The sequence below is a fragment of the Hipposideros armiger genome, unplaced genomic scaffold (genome assembly GCF_001890085.2).
Source record: "Hipposideros armiger isolate ML-2016 unplaced genomic scaffold, ASM189008v1 scaffold_516, whole genome shotgun sequence".
Classification (NCBI taxonomy): domain Eukaryota; kingdom Metazoa; phylum Chordata; class Mammalia; order Chiroptera; family Hipposideridae; genus Hipposideros; species Hipposideros armiger.
The window spans coordinates 11,216-24,930 of NW_017731866.1; the positions used below are offsets into that span (position 1 = coordinate 11,216).

The 13,715-nt window shown below is 46.1% G+C and overlaps 1 protein-coding gene across 1 annotated transcript in view; it reads right to left on the reverse strand.

The window, feature by feature from the left end:
- The window catches only part of ELOVL5 (ELOVL fatty acid elongase 5), a 74,305-nt gene that overhangs the window by 4,102 nt on the left and 56,488 nt on the right, over nucleotides 1–13,715 (reverse strand). Inside the window, exons 4-6 of the mRNA XM_019668089.1 lie at nucleotides 5,153–5,230; nucleotides 3,588–3,759; nucleotides 1,854–1,978 (exon numbers count right to left, since the gene is read on the reverse strand). Of these exons, the coding sequence (XP_019523634.1) occupies nucleotides 1,854–1,978; nucleotides 3,588–3,759; nucleotides 5,153–5,230 (375 nt within the window). The remainder of the gene's footprint in view (nucleotides 1–1,853; nucleotides 1,979–3,587; nucleotides 3,760–5,152; nucleotides 5,231–13,715) is intronic.

The window sequence follows — 13,715 nt, forward strand, 5'->3', positions numbered from 1 at the left end:
AGAGAGAGAGAGAGAGAGAGAGAGAGAGAGAGAGAGAGAGAGAGTGTGTGTGTGTGTGTATGTAGGAAGGAAGGGAAGAAAGGGTGAGTTGTATGTTGAAATGGAATCAGCGATGTCACTGCAGAATGTACAATCCCACTAGACGCTTTTCCTATTTCGTATTTGTGCACCCATTTGGTTTAGAGAAGGCTGATGAGTACACACATTTCAACTCTTATCAGGATATAACTAACGCTAAGCCCATAGAATAGTTCTGGTGAGTAAATCTTGAAATGCATATGGAAGTGCTTGGAAAAACACGGAAAAGCTGTGAAAATAAGGTGTGGCTCACCTAGGTAATGTTTACTAACAACTGTCACCCCAATAAACTTTCATTAAAAATAAATAAATAAATACGGTGTGGCTCCTGGAGGGTGCCTCTTCAAGACGAGTAACAGCAGGGGGCTGGGTTCTGCCCACTGGATTTCTGGCCCAGCTACCAGAGTCTCTATATAAAGAGCTGGGTTTTTCTTTCTCTTTTTCTCTTTTTTAAGGTCAGTATTCTAGGTTGATAAATAACTAGGAGTGGTGCTTAAAATAAATCTGGGCAAACTGGGTGCGATCTTCTGCCCCAAAAGGCAGAGCCTAAGGGGAGACCAACTTCCCCATCCTGTTCTTTTAAATTTTGCTTCGACAGAGCCCCTGCTGTGTGGCGTACATCAACCTCCTCATCATTTCTCAAGTGTAACAAGAGGGTTAAAGAACAAGTATCCTTCCTCACAGGTGGGCGAAGGAAAATGAAGGGCTGTATAGCAGCTGGCAAGAAGGTGATAATGAAATGTCAAACACATAAGCAGCTCAGATCGCCTCAGGTTTCTTTTTCCAGGCTGTTATTTTTAAATATTGGGAAAAAAAAATCACAACTGATTTGGAAAGACTGGAAGTCAGCTTGGTTTCTTTAGAAAAATATGTTAATGAGGCAAGGCCAGGGCTAAGGGTTTAATGTCTAAGCCCCTGGGTCAGCTGGCTTTGGCCTACTGCCTCAGTGTCCTCATCTGTAAAATGGGGATAACATGAAATCGGGCTATTGCAACAATCCATGTAAAACTGCTTACTTCAGCATGAGTGCCCAACACATAGTAAAATCAACAAATGTCAGCGTTTAACGTTAGTAGTAATAGTACTAATGATTAGTTCGTGGAAGAATTCACGAGGGGGAAGGAATAGGGATCAATAACATACTGACAACTGGGAGAAGTTTAAGAAAAGGAAAGTGAGAAATAACCAAGTGCAAACCGTCGCTGGGTGGCCCTGGCATGGTGTACCTTGGGAAGGGGGCTGTTATCTGGCGCACCGCAGGTGTCATCCTCACCAATAGGTGCTCCATTATAAAAGGGCTGAGAGGTCCCCGGGCACCTGCCTTAGCAAATATCCTCACTGCCTAATAAGCGACAAACACCTTGAACGCATGTCACTCCACAGCCCCTTCTGAACCTCCTGGGAACACAGGGAAACAGTTTTCACTTTGGATTATAATTAGAAAACACAGGCACACATATATGCATACATGCTTTGTGCACAAGCTAAGAACCAAGGACTGAACTTGAAGTCAGGAAATTAGATTCTCGTTCTTGTTCTACAACTCAACTAGTTGTTAAGCCCACAGGCACAGTTTCTCCATCGATTAAAATTTAAAAATTCCCTGCTCTGCCCACGTCATGGAGTTTAATTGGATCCAAAGAGAGAGGTGGGAAAGGCACATCTCAGATGCTATTAAACAGCAATAACACCGGGAAGGCAGCAAGAGAGCACCCCAGGAAGACCTCTGCGCACTCTCAGCTGCAAGGGCTGTGGAGAGGGGCCGCATCACTCACCAGCTGCCCCTGAGTGATGTACTTCTTCCACCAGAGGTACGGACGCATGGATGGGACAGAAGACAGGCCATAGTACGAGTACATGAGGACATGGATGAAACTGTTAAGTGTGGCACCAAAATAAGCTGCAGGAACAGAGGGGATTTGGAGAGAAGGCTGCATCAGTGTTTTATACATAACAGGTAAGTATAAAATAAAATAAAATCCAAGATTCTTTTTAAATCTGAAAAACACATGTTTGTGAACAGGGGCTGGGAAACAGGGCAGCAGCAAGCACTGCATGGATGTGTAATCAGATTTCAATTCCTCCCGGCAGGGAGCTATCAGAAAGCTTTAAACCCAGGGTGGCTGTACCTGCCAGGTGGGCACTTAACACAGGAGCCATGGGATGAACCACCTGCCCTGCTCTGGACCTACAGGTTTTGCTGCCAGATCCCTATCGCTCCCAGAGGCAGCCTCAGGTCGCTGTGTTGAAGGCTTGGGAAAGACAGCCAAGGGGCATTATGTTCAAAGCTGGCTGTCTCTCCACATTGGCTGAGGTTTGGAGAAGCCTTTGAAGTCACCTCCTAATTATTCCCCAGGATTGCAGTACCGAGGCCATATATTTTTATTGATAATACAGGTCAGAGTCCAGTTCCTTAGCAATAAAAGATTTTTAATTTCCAGTAAAAACCACTTTTTTTTTAGACCCTCTGTTGTCCTTTCCCACAGTGGGTAACCACACAAAGCTACCTGGCTTTTCCACATGCCGAGCTGAACAAGACTGGGGTCAGGGATGAGTTTGTATTCCTGGCTATGAGAGTAACTGGCTGTGTGACCTTGAATATGTCCTGTCTATTCTCTGGTTGTTTCTCACGGGCCAGCTGGAGCTAGTTAAAAAATCTGTCATCCTGCAAGTTTTCTGAAAATCTAAAGCGCTCTTCAAATGTAAGGAGGCGCTCTTTCTATTTGAAGCAAGTTAAGTCAGTTAATCCACAGCCACGAGGTTTGTGATGGTGAGAAAAAAATTCTATGACTGTGTGAATCCTGGTGTGCCATGTTAATCACGGGCAGTGCTACCCAGCAGGGGAAATATGTGAATAGACTCAAAGGTTCTCTGTCAAGTATGTCAGTGATGGACGACACAGCGATGGATGAGACTTCAGATGACAAGGTTTCCAAAATTACCTACACGTCCTTCTTAGAGAATGTATTATACTTTAAATTTTGGTGCTTGCCATAGAAGACATCCCATGAAACACGCTGCATGAAACACGAGGGTCATTACATGAGAAGGTGTGCAGACTTCCTGACACGCTACTTAGCTCAAGCTGTATTTCATAATTGGCCTTGTTCTCCAGCGTTCACTCAATGGTGTGATTTCATCTTCCTAGCCTGCGCCTGTCAGTCAAACATCTTCCAAATTGTAGAGAAACAAGAATTAGAAATAACCTGGAAGAGCTGCCCTCTGTGAGAGAACGTTGTCCCCATTTGTTAACATGTCCCAGGCTGGAAATCAGCCATTTCCCTCACTTTGCCAAGTCAGCAAAGGACACATTTACTAAACTAGAAGGTTTTGCCAGCTTACTGAGGACACGGGCCACACAAAGTATCATCAAAAGCATCCCAGACACAAAGTGTAAATGCTTGACCTAGAAATCTACAGAAACAGCACCTTTTCTAAAAACCTGTTTCAATTCAGCCTCTCTGCTCCCACCTGTTCCCAAGTGCCTGCCCTCACCCCAGGAGACTTACAGTGGCCGCAGGGGACCCAGTTCATCACAAACCACCAGATGTTGAGCATGGAGGCGTGGTGGTAGACGTGCAGGACTGTGATCTGGTGGTAGTTCTTCCGCAGGATGAAAAAGAAGGTGTCCATGAACTCTATGAGCTTGGAGAAGTAGTACCACCAGAGGACGCGGATAATCTAAGAGGAAGGGGGCGTCAGTATCTCTCTGGAGTGTCACCTCTGACTAGTTCACTAACATCCCAGAATCCCCCGGGAACTTGGAGAGGCCTGAGCGCCCCACAGGCTCCTCCCGTCCTTCAGTATTGGGAGAGCTGGTCACCCAGAGGGGCTTTAACCAAAGAACACAACTGCAGGGAGGGGGAGGTTTGAAATGACAACAGGGAAGGTTTCAAAAGGGCCAATGACACCTTTTTCAAGACTAACAAACACAGAAGGCTCCAATGTTTTCTCGGAAGGAATCTGTAGAGACATCAGTAGAAAAGCCGCCTGAAAGGCGCTTCTGGTTTGGGGTGTGGGTGTGGTGCAGGTGACAAGACACAAGGCAAAGAAGAAAAGGAATGGAACATTCAGTGTCAGCTCCCTGCCCCGCTGAATATGTCAAACATGCGCTCTAAGGAAATGAATGCCCATGCTCAGCTTACACAAGCAGCCTTTTATGTAAAAACCAAAAGACTCAAGGGTGGCAGTCAGAATCTAAACCCCACTGCTCAGAGGTACAGCACCTCAGGGGAACGAGGAAAGCATTTACGACTATTCTTATGACCCCGTTTATAGTACTATAGCATAAATACTGATAAAGGCATGCAATTTTCTTCCAGGAAACTGTTCACAGGACTTAGTTATGCAGAGGACACTTTAGTTCTCATTTTATACCTTTCATATTGTTTACATTTTCATACTGTGTACATAACTTTTAAAAATATCAACAGGGATTACCTGGACAGTGAAGTTCTAAGCCATTTTGTCTTTTATACAACTTTTTTAAAAAATTTTATTTTATTTTTTAAATTCAGGTGTTTTTTTTTTGTTTTTTTTAAAAAACATTTTATTGGGGAATTGGGGGAGGGGAACAGAGTTGGGGAATCGGGGAAGGGGAACAGACAAGTTGCTGTCCTTTTGTTCTTCAGTCTAGTTGTGGAGGACGGCGCTTCACTGGTCCATGTGGGTATTATCATTGTGCTCTTCCTGGGTGAGGCAGATCAGTCGCCGGCCATTGGACGGCAACTCATGGCTGCTCACAGCAGCTCACGAAAGCTCACGCCAGCTGCCCACCAGCCCCACTGCAGCCTACGCCGTCGCCGGCAACTCACGGCAGCCCAGCTCCAGGTCAAGCTGTTGTTCACCATCTTAGCTGTAGAGGGTGCAGTGTCACTGGCCCTCATGTGGGATCCAAACTGGGGCCCTGCTGCTCAGAGCTGGCGTCCCAAGCCAACCCCTAAGCAACGCGCCACTCGGCTGGCCCTATACAACTTCTTTATTAAAACACATTTAAAATAAAATTTAAAGACATTTAAACACATTTAACACATTTAAAAACATTTAAACACATTTAAAATAAAAGAGGCAGTACCTTCATATCTGCTTCTCCAGCACTGCGTGTGCCCTGACAGAAGAAGTTGTATCTGCCTTCCCATACTCCTGTCACTAACTAAAAAAACAAACAAACAAAAAGGGAAAAAGTCAATCACTAATAATATCAGAACCACGTGAGGACCTACTCAATTAAACTTCATTAATTTCAGAATCTATGAAAATTGACCTTGGGCTGGATGAGGCAAGTTAGCTCTCAGCAAAAAAATCCCTCATAATAATAGGGGAGAATGAATCAAGTTTATGTGTAAATGACTTGCGCCTCAATTTCACAAGGGGTGGGGACCCCGTTACAGATTAGGGAGCGAACCTGGGAGTTACTCTGGGTGGCAGCCTTCAGAGATGCTTCCTACCAAGCTGACTTCCTCCGGAATCCTCAATTCCGGGGCGATCACAAACACCCTATCAGTTCTGGAGCCCTGACCAACCTAGTCACAGGCTCCCAGTGCCAGTCCACGCAGCCTCACGGGAGATTACTACTTCAGTCAGGCTTTCCCTCAGCCACTGCCTCTCAAACTTGAGTATGCAGGACCAGGATCACCTCAGGGCATGTTACAACATGCGTTGTTGGCGGGTGTTTCTGATCTAGAAGCGGGCGCCTGGGGTGGGGTCCCCTGGTGACACTGGTGCTGCAGGTCTAGAGACCACGCTCCGAGAACCACTGCTGTAAGCCAGGGGATGATGTAGCCCAGCATCATCATCTTCATGATTTCCTGTTGCTGCGCCATCCCCTGGGTCCATGAGTTAGACGCGGCACACTGAGGAAACTGCCCATTCCTCAGAATTCAGCTATAGCAGAGTAGGCACTGTGGCGACACAAAGGACCCCAGAATTGGGGTGCGAGCTCTAGGTTACAGACCTGCAGTATCACAGGCTCACCGTGGAGGCCTGTTTCCTCATCCACACACAACGAGGACATCTGGCCTAGATGAAACCTAACAGTCCAGCGGGAAGGTTTGACTTGACCACCTGTGCGTGTCCACTGTCTACTATGTTCTAGAGAAATACATATGAGGTATTCTTTGTTCACTGTAAACTGTAGCTCACTGCTTCCTCCCGAAACTAAGGGCGACCTCCAGTTTTCCTGATGACTTTCCCTCTGATGGCCAAATGGCACCAGATGGGGAGGAACCTGAGGTGGCCTGCTTTGTGCCCGATCTCATCTCCGTATCCAACACAAGGAACCGGTCCTGAGTTTCAAAGCGTTCTTCTCAAAGTGAGTTCCCCAGTCTGGCTGCGTTAGCATCACACGGGAACTCATAAGACATGCAAATTCTTGGACCCACCCCAGACATTCAGAACCCAACCTCTGAGGGTGGACCTCAAGGCCGGGCCTCCAAGTCTTGGATCACAGAGAATTTAATTCTGTGGTTTACCAAGTATGGTCCGGACACAGCAGCAGCAGCATTACCTATAAGTTGTTAGAAATATGAAATCTCAAGCCCCACCTTACACTGACTGAATCGGAAATGTCTGGCTTTGAAGCCCAGTGGTGTGGTAATAGGTTGTTTTCCTAGTGATTTTGATGCCACTGAAGTTTGAGAACCACGGGCTGAAAGCTGTGGTTCCCATTCTAGCTGTGTAACAGGATTACCTGGGGAGCTTTTAAAAATTGCTAATGCCTGGCCTCCCCCTAGACCAGCGGTTCTCAACCTTTCACAGGGGTCGCCTAAGACCATCGGGAAACACATATTTTTGATGGTCTTAGGAACCGAGACACCGCTTCTCTATCCGTCTCCAGGTCCACATGCAGATACGCCCACATACGAGTACCCGGCGACCCCTGTGAAAGGGTCATTCGAGCCCCAAAGGAGTCGCGACCCACAGGTTGAGAACCGCTGCCCTAGACCGTTAAACCAGAATTCTGAGGGGCCTTTTACCAAACTCTCAAAGTCATTCCAATGTGCAACTAGGAGTGGGAACCACTGGTTTCACACAACTTAACTTCAAATAAGATATGGTTTGCCAACAAGCGCCATGAGAAGACGTAACTGAGAACCCAGGGCCCCAGAGCTCCCTGTGCCCCCCCAGCCAGAGAGCTTATAGCTGGGTGGGCAACGCGGCCTCCCCGAGAGAACAAAGGATTACAAGGGTCTGCAGACAAACTGTTAAACCTCCACCCAGTCGGACCTCAGAAATAGACACAGGCAGTGGGTATAGCCACTGTGTAGAACACCCTTAGAGTCTGTTTTACTACCTTCCTTTTGGTTTTCCTTCTGCTTTGTCATCGTCTATACATAAAAAAAAAAAAAAAAGCATTAAGAGTTAACATGGCCAAAGACCAGCACAAGGATTTAGAATACATGAGGGGAGGCCTCATTTTGTGATGAAAAGCACCCAAGATAAGAAAGCAGAAGATGAACACCGGGGCAAGTTCGGCAACCGTCTCCCTCTAGGCCTAGGAGCTGAGGCGAGCCAGCCAGTTCTCTGAGTCCTCGGTTGTTTTTACTGTAAAATGATGAGGTTGCACTAAATAATCTCTCCAGGTTCTGTTCTAATTTTCTACAAGGTCCATGTGAAGATGTCTTGAAAACAGACCACGCACAGACTATACTGTCCGATCCTTGAAAGACCAGCCCCCACAAGGTAATTTACTAGAAGGTATAGTATCTTCTTAGTCCTGAACCACTCTCTAAAGCCGTGGCCAGTTAAGCAGACCACATGCAGTCCTATCAGAAGTTCCAAGAATCAAGTTAAAAAGCCTGGGTCAAAAGTGCAGTGAGGGGTGGGGTGGGGGTGCAGGCGTGCCTGTGCTCAGCAGGCCTGAGGTGGGAGAGGAGGAAGTGCCCTATGTGTTGGCACAGAGTTCGCTGCTCTGCCTTCTACCTCATGAGGGAACTGATGAGTTATCTGCTGTGGCTGGGGGGTACAGAAAGGGAACTGGTGCTTCTAGATGAAACTGTCACAGGACTACCGCCAATGAGAACAAGGACAACAGAGCAAAGTTTTCATAAATCTTAGATGTGTGCAATGTAAAAAACACCTTTATTTAAAACAATAGCCATACTTGGCAAAATTAAAAATTTACTAACGTGATTGTTCTTATACATGGTTTTGAAATTTTATCAGTAATCTAAAATTCAAGGACCTACCATCGCTGCTTTCCAGCTCCTCTTTTGGTTTATGGCGTCCTAAGACACCCTGGGTTAGTTTTCTTCTGCCAGTTTTAGAACAGGATGGTACATGTGTGTGTGCAGACCTACAGAGGACTGCGTTCACGAATGTCTACCTTGGCAGGGGCGGGGAAAAGCAAGGAACTTCTCTGGGAACAAAAACAAGAAATTCTTGCCCATAATTACATAGACGCCCTAACCTCAAGGGTGGGCAGAGACGGAGGGGTCTGTTAACTCCAGCAGAAGGCACTCTCTGACACTCGCCTTTTTTCTTTTAAAATGTCTTTCAGAAGGAATCCAGGTAAGATTGCCTCCCCCTCCTTTTTTTTTTGCCTCCCTCTTTAAGCTTAGTTAACTTGAAATGCCATTTGCCTTCCCCCCCATAAATGAAAACAAAACAAAACAAAAAACCCCAAACCTGTGCAAAATACCTGTCTTTGGAGGCGAAAGAACTCAAACCTAGGTGTTGGGGTGGTGCACCTCCCCAGGAGACCAAAGCACAGAGCAGGTACACACCCCGGAAGCCGCTGGTCAGCACCACTCCACTGCCCTGCGCCCACCAGGCTCCTGCAGGAGCCCAAGCAGGTTTCCTGGCAACACCCCCAACAGACCGCTGCTGCCAGGCAGCACTTCTATTGGGGCTCCTGGGCCTCTCCAACCACAGAATCCTGGGTGTAAAGCCCTTCAGTGACTCATCGCTGACTTCAGAATGAAACCCTAAATCCCAGGCACAGTGTTCAGGTATAAATGTTCTCCCACTGTTCCTCCCGGCTCATCTTTCACTCCTTCCTCACCAACTGTCAGGCCGCACCCGCTTCTGTTCTCCCAGCCTGAGGTTGGTAACTTAACCACAACACGGTGACTGAGGGGAAGGGCGAAGGTTCAGGCACTAGCCAGAAAGAACAAGGTTAAATCCTAGTTTCCCCATGTTTAGCTAGGTGACCTTGGGCAAGGTATTTCAAACTCTTTCGGCCTCAGTTTGCTCACTCCTCAAATAGGATAAAAATAAGACTCCCGCCTCTTAAGGCTGAGAAGTTAATGAGATGAAGTGTGCAATGCTTATCTTACCCAACCTGGTCTGCAGGATAAGCACCATACATATGTTAGCAATGAACGTTCCTTCCTTCCTTTCAACTGGAATGCCCTCTGCAGCCATGGAGCCCCATCTCCAGCTCTTCAAATCCCTACTTGTCCTTCAAAGTTCAGTTAAAATTCTATTTTCTTCATGAATGCTCCCTTGAGCCCTGCAGCCTGAAGTGTATTCTCCTTCCTCCAAGCTCACCCTGCTGTGACTTGTACTTATTTGCTCACATGCTCCCTTTAAAGCTCTTGGTTAATGGGTCTGTTTTAAGCTCCTCTGTACTCTCTCGGAGGTGCTGACCGTGGCTCCCACATCCACAGGATCCAGCTCGGGCACTTGTGCACAAGAGGTGCCGAACAAAAATAATTGCTATGCTAATGACAAAGAGCTCAAGGTGCTGCTTTGTCCCCCAAATCTAGGCCTGATGTTTTATTTACAGCAAAAAGGTGTGTGTGTGTGTGGGGGAAGCTTTACTTCTGCTTTGCAAGTGGAGGGATTGAAATACAAGTATTTTAATGTGGCTTCAACGTGACGATATTCATCTGAATTCTGTTCACAAGATGAAAAACTCTTCATCAAATGTCATCCTGGTGACATGGCAAGTTTAACTCTCAAACATCCTTGGCTTCAGAAGAAATAGGATAATTGAACACATGAGGACCAACCACCTGAGCTAAGGTTTATTCATCTAGGATTCTCAGCAATCCTCCATGAAATGGGCCTATATCAGGGTCCTGCCCCCTCCATTCCTGTCAGAAGAAAACAGTGCATCTGTGTGCAACAGATCCCAGAGGCTTTCAAAGCGAAAGCCTGGCCTTCCGTCCAGTCCCTTGAGCAGCACATGAGATAATGCTCTAGTCAAAGATGCCTCAGCTTCTGTTTCCCTTCAGGGCTCAAGCCTGGATTCTTTCCAAAGAGCCGCTTTGGTCAGTGCCTGGAAATTCATCAGTGTGCTGCAGGCACTGCAGGGGGAGAGGGCCCAGGAGGCTGCACAAAGGTGAGGCACCGAAAGGAAGCCAGGTCTCTACCCCGGGCTTCTGGGAATCAGCTCCAAAGAAGGCAGGATTACATTCCAAGGAAAAAAGCAGGCCACAGTGAACAGCTTGCCGCTACCTGGGTTGGTCCCCACACTGCTGACTACAAGGGAGCATCATTTACCTTCCCTGGCTTTCCCCAAGTTATAGAGATATAAACAGCACCACTGCAAACTACAGTAGGTGTCAAAAAAATGCATACACATTTTAAGAAAGGAAAAAATTAAAATTGTAATACTCAATATATACTGATAACAAAAGATGAATACAAGTCATGTTTGACTTCCACAATTACAAGAAGTGCTCACAGTGGTTACCATCAGCGTCCAGACACTTCTGATTATGGCGAACTACTGCTTGAACAATGCTGACCAAAGTGTCCACTTGTCTACATTTTTTTGGCACCCCTTGTATGTGTGCTTCCTCCTTCACTGGAGCAGAGCAAACTTTAATTAGTCCAGAAGTATGTGAAGACCTGTAATTAAAGCCAAGCGAGAAGCTTTCTTCTCTCCTTAGGAGACAAATTCAATAACCAAAGGTGAACAGATTCATGCACCTTTTCATTTAAAGAAGAAAAGTTAGGCAACTGTCACAGCTGGGTTTGGATGATGCAGTTCATGGAGTCAATCATTTCTAATGGTGAGAGTTGACTTTTCTCATCCAACACCACACGGAACCACAGATGAGGTATATAACCTTTAGCATGATAACCATTTCCATGGCACCTTCTGGAATGCTACCAAAGCAGCTAAAGAAAACAAGGTCATCTGAAACACTTAAAGAACAAGCAAGAAAAAAAAGTCATCCTGGGTGGCCCTTATCATTCACCCCAACATCCCAAGATGTCAGAGCAACAAGACAACCCCTTTGCAAAAGGGGCTGGCTGCCTTTAGTGATAAGGACTGATGAGCTGTGTGGTTACTACCCCCGCAGCAAAAATGGAATGACAGGTAATGAGGACACAGGCTCTCCATACTGGTATTCAAATGCATCGAGGGACATTTCTAAGCAACACCACCAAAAGTGTGTGTGGGATTGACACTTTCACAGCTTTGAGTGTTTCAATGTGAATTCCTAAATGTGTACTTTTTAGACCTGATAGAAGCTCATCTTTTTACTAAGGAAACAGAGATGAGAAGTGATGGGTGGCCCAAAGGCACACAGCTTCTTGGAGACACTGCTGGGACCAGCACCCAGGAATACTGGCTCTCAGTCCAAATGCAACCACAAACAGCAACTCTGAACTCCTTTGACCTTCTTTGTCTATTTTTGAATCCTTAGAAAAAGCACATGGATACTCTATCCACGGAAGAATTCTGTGGAAAAGTAGACCTTTAGCTGCATCTTTATCTTCACCAGATGTTGGGTTTAAAATTAACCATGAGCTACTCCAAAATTAAAAGTACCTATTCCCTCTAGGGTTTAGCTGGCCAATCTCGGCAGGGCCATGATGGAATAGGGTCAGGTTAAAGTATGTGGTTTTGAATTTAAAATCTTTCATGTTCTGGGCATAAGGACACTCCTTACGATACTGTCACACTCATGACCTCCAAGTGCTTTTTTTCCCCTTATGACGAGGAACGCCCTTGGGTTACAGCTGAACGCAATACTCTTAAGTCATAAGGACAGGCTCTGTACACTGGAGAACTCTTCAGAACAAAGCACAAAGAAACAGCTTGTCCTCAGCCCAACCTGAAACGGGTATGTCTGGCATTTCTCCCTGAGCCCTGGGCCCTGCCCTCTTATGCTGGCAGTCCTTTCTTCTCACTGTTCAGGCCTCCTGAGAGGTGGTGTCAGATAGGTTACTTCCATGTATCCAGCAAGAAACACTCATTTTATATTTCATGGGTGTGTTAGTGGCTGGGAAGAGAAAAACCTCAAGCTAAGACTTAGCATTCTGAGGCAGTACGAGGCAGTGCTGCCCCATGGTTTGGAGCAGACTTGGATATCAAGTCCACCCTGGAGCTATCCCTCTGCCGACAGGGGACAGTAACAGTGCAATGAACACAAAATGAGTTCGTCCAGTACCTGGCATGAGGTGGGCACTATATAAGCCTTTGTGATGATTCCAGCCAAGCGTTGACTATTTCTGCTTCCAATGCCTGAAGGCCCATGACTAGGTCTGAAGAAGCCCCAGGCAGAGCATCCTTTGCATAACTTAGAGAGAGATCTCCAGCCTACCTCCTGCCTCTGGCTTTGCAGACCAAGTCTGCTTTGGCTGAAGATTTGTAAGAGTGATGTGCTCCTTGTTATACAAGCTGGAAGGCTGTGCTACCAAAGGTTTGCAGGGTCAGTTTAGAGGAGTCAGGCCAGGCTTTGTGCCAACCCCCAAAGAGCATCTCTACTGGAAGGCATTCCTTCCTTTTCCCCTGGGTGTGAGGGGTGAGGGGAAGACTGTCTGGGCTGCATCCTTCTCTCCATTCGCCCCACAGTACGGCATTCTCTCAAAGCAGTGCCAGATAAACTGAGGGGCAAGGAACAGAGTGGAGTATGTCCACTCCCCGAGAGGTATCTTTCTGAGCAAGGAATTTCAGCTGTAAGGGAACTGCGAGTGAGAAATATTTTAGCCAATGCTCAGGCTTTCCTTATAAGTATTAATCTCACCAGATGTTTCAGCTTCTCTGTACCTCTGTGAAATGGGAAAAATCAGAACAGTAAATATCTTTTTTAAAGTATTTTGGTAAACAAAATAATTCTTTTTATAAAGTTCAATCATCTATTGTCAAGTCTTTATAAAGTGTTTTTCCAAATCCTATTTTCCCACAATAATGTATCTATTTTGGGAAAGCCTGAAGGGAAAGAAAAACAACAAGATCGTTTAGAATAGAATGTTTCCAAAGCAACTGCTCTGTGGTTCTAGAGAGGACCTTCAAAGCCAGAGCCCAGGGAGAAATCGCCTGTCAGGTACCTGGGGAGACGCTTCAGCAGCATCCACACCAGAATTACACAGCGGTTAGAAAGCACAAATAAAATACCCACCCCGTCAAGTGCTCAGCTTCTTTCATCTTTCCAATAAAGCAGCATCAGAAATCTTCAAAAGATTCAAAATAAAAAACACCAATGTCTAGTTCCGGCAATGCAGCGAGTTGAACAAAAGCAGAACCAACTCCCCCATTATTGACAGACGCACAGAAATGCTGTAGGAAGCACACCAAAAGAACTCTAACATTAATGATGCTGAATTAACTATAAGGTGAGGTTTCCCCCAAAAAAAACTATCCGGAAAAGAGGAAGTTAGCTTACATTCAAGTCCTTTTAAAATCTTTTTTGTATTTGGGGAAGATACACTGACCTGAGATGATCCCAGTGATATTA